Genomic DNA, 18538 nt, shown 5'->3' on the forward strand with positions numbered 1-18538 from the left:
GGTTCAGTGTTAACTTTATATTTGTATAGTCCAAAACAGAAAAAGAAACAAGACACTCCTAATATAACATACTTCCAAGTGCAAAAGTATTTGCCATCCATAAAAAAAATCCCTAAACAAATATGAACTAATATATTGAGGATATACCACTGAACAAAACTGGCTTTTTTTCTATGCAAGAAGAAAACTTTAAAACATATGACAATTACTAGGGAGAACCAAGAATATCTTGTTTAAGCTGCTCCCAGCAGAAAAACTTACATGAATACTAACTATTTATGTGTGGATTAATAAGTAGCCAAAACCCTTGAGAAGAGGGAGAACACAGCAAAACTCTACTAAGAAATTAAAATCAATATAACTACCATAGCTACGGTTCCATCATGTTATAGATTTTTTATACTAAAGAAGCTCTAAGAAAATGTTTAATGAGTTTGACCTTAATACCTTTAGTTCACACCACTATCAAAACATGTCTAATCAATACAACTTAAAATTAGCTGGGTTTTGTTGGGTTTTCTTGTGTTTTTTTTTTTGTTTGTTTGTTTGTTTTTGTTATAGAAGTATGAGGTTTTATTTGTATCATGTGTAAATATCCTGAACTTTTTCATTAATCAATTCAATCCAAATCTAGGAAAAACACCATAACCTCAGGCATAAATCAAAAATGTGCAGACTTGGACAGGCTTTTACTACTACTTTGCTACTAGAGCTCCTCGAGTAAATTCACTTACTTTTTCCTCCTGCACCAGCTGATGCATCAGATATTCCAGCACTTTAAAAATTAGGAAAACAAATACTGATCCTTTAGAATTGTTTAATATTGATCATTATGAAAAAAGTGAAAAAACGCAATGTGAGCATGATCTCTTTGTAGCCACAGCCATCTAAGGAATAACACTGGGAAGACAGAAGTTTGGCTGTACTTTATCAAAAAAAGTTATGCACTGGGACATCTGAATCTCCGTGGCAGCTGCCATATTAAAAAAACCTCACTGTGACAGGCCAAGTTTTGTTTGTACTGTAGTTTATTCCAGCAACACATCCACAGAACATTAATAACTTATTGAGTAGAAAAAGAGATATAGATATATATGTGTATATATGGAATATATATATATATAAATATAGAGGAAGGGAAGACCAAGAAGAATTTACCTACACATATAGCTTAAGATGCCAACAAAGTAGATATGGCCCTAGTGTTTAAAATGCTGACAAACATCCTTTTATTTCCTTTCAATATAAAAGGCTAAGAAACTTTAGGGAGAGGGCCTTTCATTGTGAGGGGAGGAGTTTCTGCATGGACAGTCCGTCTTTACACATTAAGACAGTTAGGACAGAGCTGCCAATAATCAATATGCCAAAAGATGTAACCTAAATATATGCTAACTTTCCATTTCCCTGACCAACACAATACTCTTTTGCAGTCATATTGCCTGCATGTATGCCAGCAGAGGGAGAGTGATCCTTCTGGTAACACTTCTGCTCCTAAGAATAGCCTAACTAAAGCTGAATAGGGCTTATCAAATCTGTTGGGATTTCTTGGGTTTGGTTTTTTTTGTGCCTTTTTTGTTTTGTTTTGGGATTTTTTGGTTTGGTTTTTTTGTTTGCTTGGCTGGGTTTTTTTTGTGGGGGGTTTTGTTGGTTTTGTGTGTGTGTTTTGTTTTGTTGTTGTTTGTTTGTTTTGGTCCCAAATAGTATACACATCTAAACAAATAGATATAATAACATAGTAAACACGAATAGGGATATCACGTGGCCTTTAACAGAAATAAACAAATAAAGTCCACCCTCTGTTCTAAATTTGTCCACGATTCCATGACACTCAATGGCAGGTGCTCCAAATTTCTAAGGATTTCAGGAGAAGGAGGAGTTATGAAATACAGGATGTATTTATCAAAGGATCCTTGATTACAATTCAGAGAATGTGCAGTGCTACCTAAGCAATTCAAATGCAGCTGTTAGTTTGGAGGAAACAAGTGTTGCACCAAGCACAGTATTTCTGACTAGTCACAGGCTTTCAATGATTTCTGTTAGGGGTGATCTCTTCACTGTTTATAAATATCTGAAGGGCAGACAGAGCACCTTTTCAGAGGTTTCCAGTGACAGGACTACAGGCAGTGGGTACAAACTGAAACAAAGGAGGTGATGTCTGAACATCAGGAGAAACCTTTCTACTGTCAAGGTGACTGAGTGCTAATACAGGATGCATAGAGAGATTGTGGAATCTCCACCTTAGGAGATATTTGAAATGATATGGTCTTGGGCAACCGCCTCCAAGTGGCACTGCATGAGCACATAGGTTGGACTAGATGACCTCCAGAAGTCCCTTCCAACCTCAATCAATCTGTAAGTCTGCGCTTCTCTGATACTACAGCAACTGTGAGGATCCACTGAATATCATCTATATTCCTAGGCACACATCTGTCTTCTGTGGCAAAAAGGGTTTATGAGACATTTGATTTACAGACTTGTGTAAAAGTCTAATCTGAAAGTAAATTTGGTAACTGTTTTACTTTTCATTTATGACTGTTGTCTCCCAGACTGGAGAAACTCACTTTAGGCTCAACATTAAAAGACAGTTTTATTTCACAACATGACTTGGAATGATACATCACACTGAAGTAATTTTTCCTCTTTCCAATAATTGGTATCTTCTTGCCTAGCTTTTAAGGCACTTTATGGTATGTAATCTTACTGAAAACATATACTGCAATAAATATTATAAATCATGCACAGATATCTCAGAGCTTATAATAGAATAAGAAGCTAAAATATAAGGTCTTATCCTATTAAAATGAAAGAATAACCTACATGTTGATTTTTCAGCATAGAGGAAAATTGTTTCCTTCACAAAGGTTATTTTGCTTCAAAGAATTGCTGTTACTATCTTTTGGACTGGATGAAATAACTTTCTTCATAAATATGTCCAGTGTAATGAAATGTGTCTTCAGGGACATTGAGGGGATAAAAAAAAAAAAAAAAAAGAAAGAAAGAAAGAGGTAGACAAAAGCCCAATTGTTCTCTTCAGATGGAGCTTTGCACTTTAGGGGCCAACCTCAATGGCAGTGCCACTATGTAAGGCAGGTGCAAGGCTGAGGCTGTACTTCAAGGGATTCACTGTGAAGCAAGACACAGAGGCAAAGAAAGAAGTGGAGAAGAAAAAAAAAAAGGTTATAACATCATTTTCCAATCACCCAGTGTTGAGTTTTCTTATTCCTATAAGTACTACCATATCTTAAACAAGCCCAGGGAACATTTGCTGCAACAGATTCCCCAGGGTGTGGATGGATTTGGCATAATCTAACATAGTATCAAAGAAACCAGGTAAAAATGTAGGCTTTTTTTTTTAATTCCCAGACTCATAATGTTAAAAGCAGTGAAGATACTCGCTGAGCAATGACATAATCAGACCTACATACCCCATGTGTGAGCTGATGTGTGAGCCTACCAGGGGTAATGCTTTGCTTGACATTCTTTTTACAAATAGAGAAGGGCTGGTGAGGGATGTGGTGGTTGGAGGCTGCCTGGGGTCCAGTGACCATGAAATAATTGAGTTTTCAATATGCAGTCAAACTAAGAGGAGCATCAACAAAACCTCCACTCTGGACTTTCGGAGGGTGGACTTTGGCTTATTTAAAGAACTAACTCAGAAAGTACCTTGGGAAACAGCCCTTAAAAAACAAATGGGTCCAGGAAGGCTGGACTCATTTCAAGAAAGAAATCTTGAGGGCTCTGGAAAAGGCTGTCCCAATGTGCTGGAAGAGCAGATGCCAGGGTAGACAGCTGGCATGGATGGGCAACGAAATTCTGAATGAATTAAGGGGAAAAGAGAGGATGTATCATCTTTGGAAAAAAGGGAAGACAAGCCACGAAATGTTTAAAGATGTTGCTAGCTTACGTAGGAAAAAAAAACAGAGAGGCAAAAGCTCATTTAGAACTTAGACTGGCCACTGCTGTGAGGGACAATAAAAAATGTTTTTATAAATATATAATTGGCAAAAGGAGGGGCAAGGACAACCTCCACTCCTTAGTGAACAGGGAAGGGAATATAATAACAAAAGATGAGGAAAAGGTAGAGGTACTTAACACCTTCTTTGCCTCAATTTTCAATAGTAGGATAGCTTGTCTTCCAGACAACTGGCCTCCTGAACTGGCAGATGGAGTCAGGGAGCAGTATCGTGCCCCTGTAATCCAGGAGGAAGAAGTTTGAGATCTGCTGAGCCAGTTGGATCCCCACAAGTCTATGGGACCAGATAGGATCCATCCTAGGGTAATGAGAGAACTGGCAGATGAGCTTGTTGAGCTGCTCTCCACCATTTTTCAACAGTCCTGGCTCACTGGTGAGGTTCCAGATGACTGGAAGCTGGCCAGTGTGATACCCATCCACAAGAAGGGCCAAAAGGAGGAGCCAGGGAATTACAGACCTGTCAGCCTGACCTCAGTGCCAGGCAAGACTATGGAGCAGATCATCTTGAGTGCAATCACACAGCACACCTGCAGGATGGCCAAGGGATCAGGCCCAGCCTGCATGGATTTAGGAGGGGCAGGTCCTGCCTCACCAACCTGATCTCCTTCTATGATCAGGTGACCTGCCTGGTGGATGTGGGGCAGGCTGTGGATGTAGTCTACCTGGACTTCAGCAAGGCCTTTGACACCGTCCCCCATGGCAAACTCCTGGCCAAGCTGTCAGCCTGTGGCTTGGACAGCAGCACTCTGCGCTGGGTTAGGAACTGGCTGGAGGGCTGGGCCCAGAGAGTGGTGGTGAATGGTGCCACTGCCAGCTGGCAGCCTGTCACTAGTGGTGTCCCCCAGGGATCAGTGTTGGGCCCCATCCTATTCAATACCTTTTCTGATAATCTGGACAAGGGGATTGAGTCCATCATCAATAAGTTTGCAGATGACACTAAGTTGGGGGCAGGTGTTGATCTGTTGGAGGGTAGGAGGGCTCTGCAGAGGGACCTTGACAGGCTGGACAGATGGGCAGAGTCCAACAGCATCAGATTTAACACATCTAAGTGCCAGGTCCTACACCTTGCCCACAACAACCCCATGCAGTGCTACAGGCTGGGGACAGAGTGGCTGGAGAGCAGCCAGGCAGAAAGGGACCTGGGGGTACTGATTGACAGGAAGCTGAACATGAGTCAGCAGTGTGCCCAGGTGGCCCAAAGAGCCAATGGCATCCTGGCCTGGATCAGGAATACTGTGGCCAGCAGGAACAGGGAAGTCATTCTGCCCCTGTACTCAGCACTGGTTAGGCCACACCTTGAGCACTGTGTCCAGTTCTGGGCCCCTCAGTTTAAGAAAGATGTTGAGTTGCTTGAATGTGTCCAGAGAAGGGCAACCAAGCTGGTGAGGGATCTGGAGCACAAGCCCTGTGAGGAGAGGCTGAGGGAGCTGGGGTTGGTTAGTCTGGAGAAGAGGAGGCTCAGGGGAGACCTTATTGCTCTCTACAACTACCTGAAGGGAGGTTGTAGCCAGGTGGGGGTTGGTCTCTTCTCCCAGGCAACCAGCAGCAGAACAAGAGGACACAGTCTCAAGCTGTGCAAGGGGAAGTTTAGAAAAAAGTTCTTCATGGAAAAAAGTTCTTCATAGATTGCTCATTGGAATGGGCTGCCCAGCAAGGTGGTGGGGTCAATGTCCCTGGAGTTGTTTGAGAAAAGACTGGATGAGGCACTTCCATGGTTTAGTTGATTAGAGAGGGTTGGGTGATTGGTTGGACTTGATGATCTTGGAGGTCTCTTCCAACCTGGCTGATTCTGTGATTCTGTGATTGTTCTTAGGAAAGTTCCACCGGTAGTTTGGGATTTTGGTTTAGCTCAGCACTAAATTTATTTAATGAAAATTTTCTGTACCATGTCACTGCAAGCAATAGGAGAGAATAAGGAAGAATGCATGAGGATGGCATCTGTGGAAAGATAGTAAAAATATTAAAAATATTTGCCTCTTTGGTCAGGTGAAGTAGTGGTAGACTCTCTTCTCTGTGATAGAAAAATACCCCTTTCTGAAACAGATATAGTTCATGGAAACTGTTCAAACCATTTAATGGACACAACGGACAGAGTGTTTGTATCTATTTTAGCACGTAATTGGGCACGAACTACAAAAAGCAGAAGGCAAAATCTACTACTATAATACAGACCTTCACTAAGAGACTCAGCAGATCATTTTCAGCAAGCCTGACTGTCACCGTCAGATCAGGCATGAGAGAAATAAGAACACAAAAGAGTATATTTACCTGCATAGCAGGTACAGGGAACATAGAACTAGAATACGCCCTATTTCTCTCTAGCATGCTGGCACAGGTAGACTACACAACAAAATAACATAACTGTATCTTAAGATGTTTGCTACCTCCCAGGAAACACTGATTTACTTAAAAAAAAAAAAATAAAGCTTATGATTAAGTATGCTGCCAGTATAACTACTGCAGAAGGATTTCCTGAATCCATAGAAACACCAGAAAAAAAAAAAAAAAAAGATTTCCGAGAGCTCTTTTTCTCTGCACTGGTCTTCTCAAAACAGCATTAACATCTGTGCCCAGTAGTGGTAATTTAGAAGTCAGAACTGAGACATTTTTTGTTATTTATGTAGAAAGAAGCACATACATTAAATAGGTATCATTTCCTGTAAGTACTACTTTTGTCAGCCAAATGCAGGGAAATTAAGCTATTTTTATACTAATACGTTTATTAGCAGGAACCCAACAACAAATGGATGCTTCACATTTGGCATTTTGACCCTAGAGCACATATTTGCAGTGCTAACCTTCCTATACACAATACTCAATTGAAGTATTTTAATACACGGTGTTTGTCAAGTGTTAGCCCAGATATATCAAAACTATTTTTATCCTCACAGCAAAAATGTAATATTGGAGAAACAAATACCTATGTCATCCAATCTCAAAAATTCAAGCACATTTTTAATATCTTCCCAGGCTGTGAATGAGATCACACTTTATCACACTGCACTCCACTGGATGGAGTTTATTTTGCAGCTAAACTTCAAAGGCCAAATTGATTTTTCATTAACCTGCTTGCAATATTATCTTAGCAGTGCTAACCAGAAGTGAGGAGAAGCTGACTCAGCAGTGGTAAGGGCTAGATAATTGCAGAGGTGCTACTTGTCCCTTTCTCTTTCAGTCAGCATTGCTCTGATGCAGTGATGGGTACTCCTTTCTTTCTCTGTCATTGAGACAGGATACAAGCAATGAATTTCATGAAGAATATGTGATCTGAAATGAGCAGTGGTTAGAGGTAGTGCAGTGTGGAATGGACTTTCACAATTACTTATTAAAAAAGAGACCAAAAATAAACTGCCTTTTTGTTTTACATTACTGAACATCTCTACTAAGTTTATATTCATTAAAAAGAAATATTCTAATTAAACAACTCTATTAAAAATTGAGTTAATAACTTAAAGAAAATTATTGTGTTCAAGAGCTTTCTCTTTCTAGGAAATATGAAAGTATCAAATTCAAAATACTGCACAATCATCTATTAGGAAGATGACTTAAGCTATCCATGACCTGTTGTTGTCAGTCACTGGAAGGCACTTGAAAGATGCTATAGCTTTTCCCTTGCAGGACTGCACTAGCTCACAAGTTACCTAAATGACAAGCTTGTCACAGTGCCACAGAAACAAAGCTTGGCAAATGTCCGTTTCTTTCTTAGATTTAAGATGAAGGCAACAAATGAAGTCATTATCCCTAAGATGAAAAATTATGAAAGAACAGTTCTGTGGCAGAGATAGTTTAACAAAACCTGTGAACTAAGGAGGCTCCTCTGGAGTGAGGAGGGTAGGGTCAACAGCAGGGCTGTATGCACTAGCTGCTGAATAAATTCCAGATACGCTGTCAGTGTCAGAAACTAAGTTTCATCTCCAGAGCAGGAAGTTTAATTGGATTCGAATATAAATCTCCATGTCTGAAAAGATCCGAAATAATAATTTGAGCTATAAGATACACTTGAAAACTATAGAAGAAGCTGTGTGAAATAGCTTTGCTGCTTGTGATAGAAGGCATAGTGAAAACTCAACCAGCAACTACCAAGGGCACAGTGTGAAGAATTACTAAATAGTAACAAGCCCTAGTCCCTGTAGTAGAAATGGCCTCAACATAGTACCTGCGGCTGAGACTGAAAGTCTGTTTACTGCACTTAAATCCAGAATTTTTCAACAGTATTTGTATTATGTCAAACAGATACTGAGTCAAATGTTACTGTCTTCTATAATAGGAGTATGTCAGTCAGTTATATCGAAAAAGCGTGCTTTATGTGTATACCACAAACCGGTGTACACCAGTTTGCAGAATCAGATCTTCCATTTGAAAATACGCATTTTACTTTTTACTATAAATACTGAATGTTTCCACTGCTATCATTCCAAAAACAGAATTGTAAATTTTTTGGTGTTTTGGAAAGAGGAATAACCTAATTAACTGAATTATGGCTACTGAAACAAATTGCTGCATTATATGTATCTTTTAAAGCTTAAAAGCAACAAAAGAAATAAACCAGTGTGAAACTAATGATTAAAATTGCTGAGCTACTTGAAGAAAGTTGCTGGCAGGCTTGTAGGTGGTCTGCATAAGACTCCCACACTCCAATCCTCCCAGGCATGCTTTTATGCTTGATTAATTAGAGAAACTAGGGAGAGGTGATACTTCTGCAGTGACTGTTGTTTTTGTATAATTAAATCAATCTGGTATATATCTCCTATAAAGCATTAGGTCATGAAATGTTCATAAAATGCCAACCTACATGTCAAGAGGAAAATTACACATTTAGTATTTAAATAGATGTCTTTGGTAAAAAATAAAGACAATGGGCTCTTTAATTTCATAGAAATACAGTACCATAAATTTACACTGAGCATCACGTATTAAAATAATGCTATGCAAATAAGCGTGACACTTAAATAAGGTTTTAGAATAAGACTGTTTAAATGAATAACTAATATTTTAAAATGTCAGTCAAAACACCATGAAAAAAGAAAGCTCAATTTAATTAGGTTGGTCATTTGTGGCTTAGGTAGGAAAAGGATTAGCATGTAGAGTAAGTTAAGGCTGTCCAAAGCTTTGTGTGGGTTTTACACAGGTATTCACTTTCATCTCAATAAAAGAATTAGTGTAACAAATGCTGGCTTACATGGTGCTTTCCTGCTTATGGCACAAGAGAGGTTCTCAAGAAACTTGCTCTATTGCCACATAGCAGTCAGGCACAGTTTATAGAGAGCTGGGAAAAAAGGAATCCTAAAAAAAAAAAAAAAAAGAAAAAAAGAAAAAAAAAAGAGGCTTTGCTGAAAAATCTGTAATATCATAGAATCATAGAAAGCTAGGGGTTGTAAGGGACCTCCAGAGATCACTGAATCCAACCCCCCTGCAAAGCAGGACCATTTCGGGCAGGTCACACTGGTCACTACATATAGCAGTACAGATAAGCTTTTTTATAGTTTGCTTATGCCAACTTTATTTTAATTAACTTCTCTGCAAAAGAAAAATAAATGAAATAACCATAGTACCAGCAAAAGAGATGTCTGTTACTAACCACTAGCATAGTCCAGTAAGATTGGAGGGGAAAGAAAAGGGGCTTGGTTACATGATTTTTTTCTCAACATGCACAAGTCAAGTGTTGACAGTAACAATTTTCAGTCTGACATAACTTGGTCAGTGTAGACTGTGATACATTGAAGAGTAGATACAATGTACTTGCTGGAAGTATTGCACTTTTGCCTAAACTATTGCAGAGAGGTCTCTACACAGTACTCAAAAATAAATGATGCTTAGTACATATTTCAAGCTTTTCCAGCTGGAATTCTTTATCTCCCTGGAATATAGACCAGAAAGAGAGGAGAAAAGAGGTTGTAACAGCCAGGCACATGCCAAATCTGAACCTAACCATTGGATTGAGGCAAATGGTATGCATTTATAAAACAAACTGACTGTTGCATAGAACATTTATGGCAGTAAGTGTGCACATATTGCAAATATTGCACTTTGGAAGTTCTGAGGACTTCCAGCACTAACTGCTGGAACAGGCGCACACTCAGTGTTCTTCATCATTGTGTTCCACCTGAATTCAAGGGGAAAAGAATAACAAATTTTCTTTGGTTTTGAGTGAAAGTAAGAAGAACTTTAAATGCAAATTATTATTATAGACAAGCATTATTTGAAAACTAAAACAGGTAAAAATTATCATTTGATACTTTTCTTGAAAATTGCGAATGTTTCCAGTACAAGTTCCCAGCTACTTTCTTTTCGTATCTTCTGTAAAATAAGCTAATAGAAAAAAAGAAGCACCTGCAATCTGTTCATTCAATGGAAATCATCAGCTTGAGTACATTTATTGTGTTATTGAAATTGCATTTGCCAAAAAATGCAAGTCCACATACATACCAGATAATCAGATACAAATGTGTATTTAGAAATATGACATACCAGAACTTTTTATAACAGAATTTATATTGTGGAGTTATGAGAAATTCTCAGGAGAAGATAAAGAGATTTTATTTTTTTTTTTAAGTCTCCAAAATGCAGAACACTACATAGCAGATACTGTAAAAACTGAAAAGTTTGGAAATTTACTTAAGTCTGCTTAATAAAAGAAATATAATGCTTCCAATCCAAATGCAAAAGGTATGAAAGTCATCATTTCCAAAAGCAGGTGTGCTGAAGAAAGCCACCGAGTCTAGCGAAGGACACAGCACATGCTATAAATGCAATACATGAAGTTCAAACTTATCTAGTTATGACACCAATACCTTTCAGCTGTACTGACTGCTTCCATTCAAGTTGAATACAATGTTGTCTGTGTTTTCATCCATCCTGAATATTATACTACTCGAAATGTATATTAATGGCAATTTCTCTTCTATCTTGACTTATATGTGATTCAACCCTATAATAACCACCAGTATTTAACTGTTACTTTCAGAAGAAAACAAACCCCCTTAGATATGTTAATTTGAAACAAAATGCAACACTTCCAAGCCTCTGAAATCAGAACACCAGGTAATTAAAGACTAGGGCACAGAGTTTAACATGATTTGTCATTGTAGCTTTTTGAATTTGATAGGTAAAAGCGTTGCTCTGATTTATTCTTTTCAATGAGAATATAGGAGATGGGTTTTTCAAGGGTCTCACCGTGCTATTAATTCCAAAGACATTCCAGCACTGGGCGGCATTAAAAACACAAAGCTGAAATGAACCACTTTAAACCACAGCAAAGAACAAATTTAAACATTTAAAACATGTGCCAAATATGAAAGCTCTGTCCCCTAATCTATAGCAAGATAAGGCTTAGCCTCTGGTAAAACCTTTCACAAAGCAAAACTGGTTGATAAACACTGTGATTTAGAACAGAGGAAGGACTCTTCAATCTCCAGTAGCACAACGAATGAAATTCAGCAGCACTTAAAACGCCCTCCAAAACTTTACACTATTGCCTGTTTAAGTCAAACAACACTCTCCTATTTTAGGACGCAAATAAAACTTGACAGATCTCTTACAAACTTCCTGTCTTTGACTATATATAAGGTAGCTAGGCTGGAGAGATGAATATTCTCAACTGCACAGCCACTTAATTCCCTCCTTGTCTCATTGCATAATGGTCAAAATCAGGCCCTGAATTCATGTCTTTCTGTCGCCTAAAAAAAACCACTCCAAGCTTTGTATAAGCAGAAATACATATATACAGAGCTGCATCTGTGCAAATAAACAAAACTAGCGATATCATTTCCAAATACTCCAAAACTCTGAAATGAACAAACAAACAAACAAACAAGCTTACCCTTGCCAATGTCAGTGCTCCTTGTTTACACAAACTGCAGCGGACCCTCAGTTTCCCAGGTTTCACAGCGTGGCAGAAATTTTTGCAGAAAACATAAAAACTGTTGTGACTGGCTGTACCTGTCAGGAAAAAAACAACAACAAAAATAAACAACACACAAACAGCAAATAAAAACATTTAATGTGTCCTGAAAATCAGTAAAAAACTCCTAATGAAAGGTTTGCATTTGATTTTATAAGTGATATGTTTAAAAAATAGGTTGACTAATTTTAAGGCCTGAATACAGCACTGTGATCATCTTATCTTACCTGGTCTAGTTCTTAACACCTTTGAGTGACTTCAGCTTATCAATACTTACAGGTGAACTACACCACAACTCCTAGAAAATGCATCCTGTTGTGAGTTCAAGCTCACCATGGATGAGCACCAACTGTAATCTTTGGCAAGTAATGTATGAGATTAATTACCCTAGCTCTCCATAATTTGCATTTTACTTCTAGTCTAAATTTGTCTAAGTGCAAATTTTAGTGAGTTCAAATTGCATGAACATTTCCTTGGATGAAGTTTAAAGGATCAGTGTGACTGATATCACAGCAAGACAACAAATATTTAATTTAGCAAATTTAGTTTTATTCACGGAAGACTGGGAACTATTTCTTTATTCTTGTTGGCAGCAGTATAACCTAGAAAAGTCTGTAAACTGTTGCCAAGATATTAGGCCAAGTAAATTTTCAATGAAAATGAAATGAAATGCATTCTGTTCTGTGAAACTATGGAACAGAAGATAATATGCAGGGAATAGTTTAAGCCTGGGGCAATGATAATGGATTTGATTTCACATTCAATCCTTGTCACTGAGTAAACCACTTTTTAGAATTGCTGTTTGCTGCAGTTTGGATTTGCACCCCAATAAATTGGAAATTTACCTCCAAAATAAATTTACCACACTAACTCAGAATTTTGGAAGCAAAATGAAATTAAATTTACAAAAGTGGACTAAATACAAAATTATAAAAGACAATACATTTATCAAGGTATATTTCCACATATTTACAGTTCAACAACATTAGAATACCCCCCCTTGTACAATAATTCAGTTCTCCTCCCCCACCCCTCTCGACACACAAAGCCCAGAGCAGGCTGCACACAGCCAGCCTGTCTCTATCCGCCTTCTACCTCACCAGTCAAAACAAAGAAGATCAGCCAAGCACGTGCAAAGTCAAAGGAGACAGAGCAGCCCAGAAGTGAAGCAGAAGGAGCTCCAGAGAAGAAGAGACAAGTTTCTGCTACCAAATATAAGATATCCATCAGGCCAATGGAATTAGATAAACTTATCTTGTATTCTTCTGTGTCCAATCCCTAAAACTGTTTATGCCTAAAATTTGAAACCTCTGGAAAAAAAAACAACAAACAGGCATAGCCTTAAACTGCAACACTGTTCCTTAGAAAATTATGGAAGATTCATGACATTGTTTTAATCTAGACTACGCATCCCCAAGTTCAGCAACACAAGCTTACTATTTGAAGATTAACAGAAACCACAATAAAGTTTCTAAGACTTTCCACTATCAAGAGTAATGGTTGGAGAGATTTGACCCACTAACAGAGATGAACTTCAAAATAAATAGCAGTCCCTTAGAGCTCAGATGTTTTTCACTATCTTCTTCCCCATTCAACTACTTCTCCCTCCATTTATAGCATTATATTTTTAATGTATATTTGAATCCTAACATGTAACCACAGTAAATAAGATCTGGAATAATACTTTTTAAAAGGACTTACTTGCTTTAATTTTACATGTCCTTCATATGATAAAGGTCAGACTGGTCTAGTGGAAGGTGTCCCTGTCCATGGTAGGGGAAGTGGAATTACATGATTTTTAAGGTCCCTTCAAACCCAAACCATTCTATGATTCTATGACTGTGTGTTCTGTCAATGAAAATGCCTAGGAATTTAACGTAACACCTATTCAGAGGTATCTTAACAAGTATGCAACTAGTTTCCAAAACGTCAGAGAACTATGTAATAAAAAAAAAAAAAATTCTAGGAAAAAGTATGTTGATGTATTTAGAGAGGGTGTACACTGATTACAGAAGAAATTTTACAACCATTTTTGAAGTTTCAGAAACATACGCTACATAAGAGCACATCAGTGATGTATCCAATATTCATTTTATTCGATCTATCAAATGCTTCACTTCTCAAATCAGTCTAAAACACAGTTATGAGATAAAAATGGTTCAACTAAAGAAAAAAAGGCATATTCTGAATGATTTAATATATGGTACAATGTTGAGAGGTGAATCCAAACTAAGTATGATAAAACTTTGGACATTTAGATTTCTATTCACTTAGATTTTGCCTGAGGCTCCTAACGCTAGGACTGAGAGCATGTCTGGATTAGACTTGATTTGAGCTAGAATCCACAACAAAAATCAAAACCACAGTATTGCAAATAAGGAGCAGTACATTTGCAAATGATTGAATTTTAGTTTTTGCAGTTTCACTATGCAGAGTCAGCACACTGACCAATAAAACAAAAGGGCAGTACCTTTAGCACAATTTAAAGGAAATACTACATGACTTAATTAAGCAAGAATGCTATTGCTAGTAGAGGTCCACAAAAAACAAAATCCACCTGGACACATTCCTGTGTGGCCTGCCCAAGGTGATACTGCTTTGGCAGGGGCATTGGACTTTATGATCTCCAGAGACCCCTTCCAACCCCTAGCATTCTATGATTCTAGGATTTTGGTATCTCCAGTCCTCATTGCTCCACTCTCTTATATTGACAGCCTAATGAGTTTGCTGCTTCTGTTCACATGTAGAAGCACTTATCCAGAGCAGATCTGTAATGCCACTACTCACTGTTGTAATTTGTCCTACTCTCTCAGATAAAACCATTCCAGTCAAATAGAACAATCTTACTGAGTACATGGGCCTGTACAAAATAAAACATTTTGTTAATTGGGCCAATGACTTTCCTCATCCAGTTGTCCTGATCTCTTATATTCCTGTCTCACATTTTATATCATTTTTATTTCAAGCAATAAACTACTTGAGGCTTTCTGCCTCCTTTGTATTCTAAGCCCATTCCATCTGGATCCAAAGATAAAATTATATTATTGATAACACTCTGCAAAATATTCACAGGATAGTATAGCATAAATCAGCATGACTGAATACTGCAGTAAAAAATAGCAGTCATGGGAGAAACCTCAAATGAGACATATTGCTGATTTACTATAGAGGATAAATCTTATGCATTAGCTTGATATTTACTCTCTGCCAAAATAGACTATGTGAGCTCAATATTAATTTTTTTAGCACCTCTTTTTTTTTTTTTTTTCTTTTTCACTAATACAAAAAGTACCCCTAAACACATCCCTATGCAGAAATTTGTTGGACAAAATTATGTCCCACTTGGAAATATAGAAAGTATGTCTGAGGTCAATAATAGAGAGACGAGACAAAGATCAAGAGAAAAGTATTGGAATAAGACAAAATATCAGAACACAGAGAAAGACAAAATATCAGAACACAGGGAAATAACCTAAGTATTGTAGCTACCTGTCCACAAACTCTTCTGTAGGTGTTTCTCCCTGCCATCTCCACCTCAGGCTTACTTATCTGTGTTCACAAGTGTCTAAGGTCTAGGGCCCACCATCATAACTTTGGCTTAGCCTTCTAAGGAAATGACCATGTCATGAGAAAGAGCTGTGAAAAAGTTTGCAGAAGAATGAAAGCAAAATGGCTGAAAGGCTTGTGGAGATGGAATTATCAGGCCAAAGATTCAAAGGGAAAAGTACCAACATATGTTGCTATAAAATCTCAAGGGAAAAAAAAATGATGGGATTATTTGATCTGATGTTGTATGCTGAGAGTTTACTGTTTAATGATGCAAGATACATAAAACAACAGGTTTTGTGTCTTGTTATTATTGGTCTCCATTTAATTCTTTCCAAATATTTTTGCTATTAATTCAGATTTTGCTTTTCTTCCTAGCATATTTTCTATATTAGTTATTTCTTGATGTAGATCTTCAGATTAGCCACAGAAAATAAATGAGGAGGGTTTGAACATGCCACACTGTATGTGGTAAAAGATCAGACCAATTACTTCCTCCTGTTCCATTTTAATGAAGTATATGATAAATCAGCCAAACCTGAATTTCAGAAGTCTGAGATAGAATTTTCAAAAGCAGGAGTGGGTGTGATGTGCAGAATCTGATCATTTTATACCTCCAACATCTCCAGTAACGTTTAAACAATGTACATTTAACGGGGACACGCATTATGGGTGTATTACTTTTAAAAGTTTAAGAATTCAGAAAACAACTCTTTTGTTGCAGTTTTCACTTTCAAATATCATCAGATAAAGCCATTTATTACAGACTAGGTATAGTAAAATGCTTGGTGACTTTCTCTAGTAAGTCCACTTAATTACGTTGCTTTTATCAGCAAAAGAAATGTAAGAAGACATGAATGCAAAAGGCTGCTCATTTATGATCTTTGCTAGGACCTGTTGTCTCATCCCGGTGAGATACTCTCTTTTTCCTACCTTTTCAAAGCTATTTCTTCACAAATATCCCATTACAAAAAGTATTAAAACTGTTCACCCCCTTCAGTGTTTTATATAAAAAGAGAAAGTAGCTTTCTCTAATATGTATCCCAGTGTTTTGTACTGTCTACCCATTTAGATTTTTAAGCTCCTTAGGACCTGAATTACAGCCTTTTCTTCTGTGTTAATGATGAACATACTGTGGGAGCTTTATACATGTTAGTGATAGCGCAGACCAATTATTTTGATATGCATGACTTGTTAATCAGAAAACATTAGTCATAACAAGCTGAGGACCTGATCCTTAAATCTCTAATCAGTCAAAACACCCATTATCAACCCTATGCCTGTTTGACTGAATAAAAACTGAATAGGGATATTAGGAGCCAACCTACTGTTTTGATTTGAACTGCATTTTCATACAGATGATAATGATTACTGAGTCTTTCCTTCAACTCAGTAATTTAAAAGAGGACACAGCTACAGAAAATCTTTCAACAGATTGAACATTACATAAAAATAACATTGTTTCAGATTCCATTATACTGACATTTAGACTAGTGGTGATTTGTAAAAGGGAGATTCACTCTCAGAAACCTCTCAGACCATTTTAGCAATTTGCACTTGCTTAATGAAAAATACATAGTTAGAAGTGAACAAAAAAAAAAAAAAAGGAAAAAAAAATATTTTTCCAACTCACTTTCACTTCACTTTCCAAAAGTACAACTGACATGCTCTACCTTTAATTTTTTCTTTCTTAACTGCCCGTCCTTACTTGCGAAGATTTTTACAGAGCATATAGTTTTCCTTCCCAGATATACTATATGCAGATGTACACATTTATAAAACTTTTCTACCTGTTGATGATGATAGTTATTCTTTATGATGCTTATCTAATTTAGACCATGAGAATGGTATTTACTTTACAGCTAGATTCATCTAAACTGGTTGTGCTATATTCTAGTATGAAAAATGGGCACTTTTATCATTTGATTCAATTCACCCTAAACTAGATATAAAAAGATATCAATATGACAAATGAATGGTGCCTAAAAATGTCTACTTCTCTCTGTTGTGAGGATTTAGGACTACTCTGGTACAGATATCTACACTGCAAACCTCGAAAATTAGGCAAGATGAATCCTACTCAATGATGCTGTGCATAAAAACTCATGACAAACAGCTGCGGTATTTTGCAGTAGGGATAACAATATTAAAGAGATTAAACCTTAAAAACCCTGATTCCTCTTCTTGAGACTCAAAGATGATTTGTAGAATGTCTGTGCATCTCAGGTAATTACAGTATATAGAAGACAGCTATTTAGAAAAAAAGAAAAGGTCTTGTCACTGCAATAAGGACTACAAATGAAAGAAAGGTGAAATATTAATAAGAATTGGTATTTGATTGAAAAAGATATAAGACCTGTGTAAGAGGTGAAAGATTAGAAGTACTTGACAGAGACAACAAGAAGGAGATTTATCATTTTAAATCCTTCCTTCCAATGACAAAATATTGTGTGCAAAAATGGGGGGAGGGGAGGGAGACAAAAAGACAACTTCATGAGATTGCTGAAAGCTTGGCAAATGATCCATGTGAGACAGAATGATACCTTGTACCTCAATAAAGTGTTTAAGACCAAGGGTATCAAAAGATCTCCCTGAAAATGTATTCCTTGTGCATGGGGAAAACGCCATGCATGAACCATACCATCCACCCATAAAACACCACCCTGAGCTGCCTTTTACCTCATTGAAGGGACTGATTGTTACCTGCTTTAATAACAACTGTTGGAAACTGTTATTTGAAGTTAAGGGCAGGGACTTCTGGGTTTAATACTAAACACATAAGAAGAAGTAAAGCTACTCCAGAAAACCAGGCATGGGTGTCTTCATGGTGATTACAGAATGATCGCGACTTGTACACCAATGTTTAAAAAGCTCTCTTCATCTTATGTTCCTTTGCTAATGCTTTCAGTCATTTTATTAGTTCTGATTCCTTGGGCATTCAAAAGAGTAAGCTCTTTCCAGCTATTGTCAATTTCCTGTTTACTTTTCTAAATATTATTTTTATAAATAAATATTGTTATTTTGGATGTTTTTTTGGTATTCAGAGACATTTTCAAAGGGATTCCACCTGATGCAAAGAAACATACACCAAATTGCCTGGTAATAATAGCTAATTTTGA

General features: G+C 37.2%; 1 protein-coding gene across 1 annotated transcript in view; it reads right to left on the reverse strand.

Moving 5' to 3' along the window:
* PRKN (parkin RBR E3 ubiquitin protein ligase) overlaps nucleotides 1–18538 on the reverse strand; it is a 634620-nt gene that overhangs the window by 492079 nt on the left and 124003 nt on the right. The window contains exon 4 of the mRNA XM_054396652.1: nucleotides 11793–11911. Within this exon, the coding sequence (XP_054252627.1) occupies nucleotides 11793–11911 (119 nt within the window). The remainder of the gene's footprint in view (nucleotides 1–11792; nucleotides 11912–18538) is intronic.

Source organism: Indicator indicator, chromosome 2 (assembly GCF_027791375.1).
Source record: "Indicator indicator isolate 239-I01 chromosome 2, UM_Iind_1.1, whole genome shotgun sequence".
NCBI lineage: Eukaryota > Metazoa > Chordata > Aves > Piciformes > Indicatoridae > Indicator > Indicator indicator.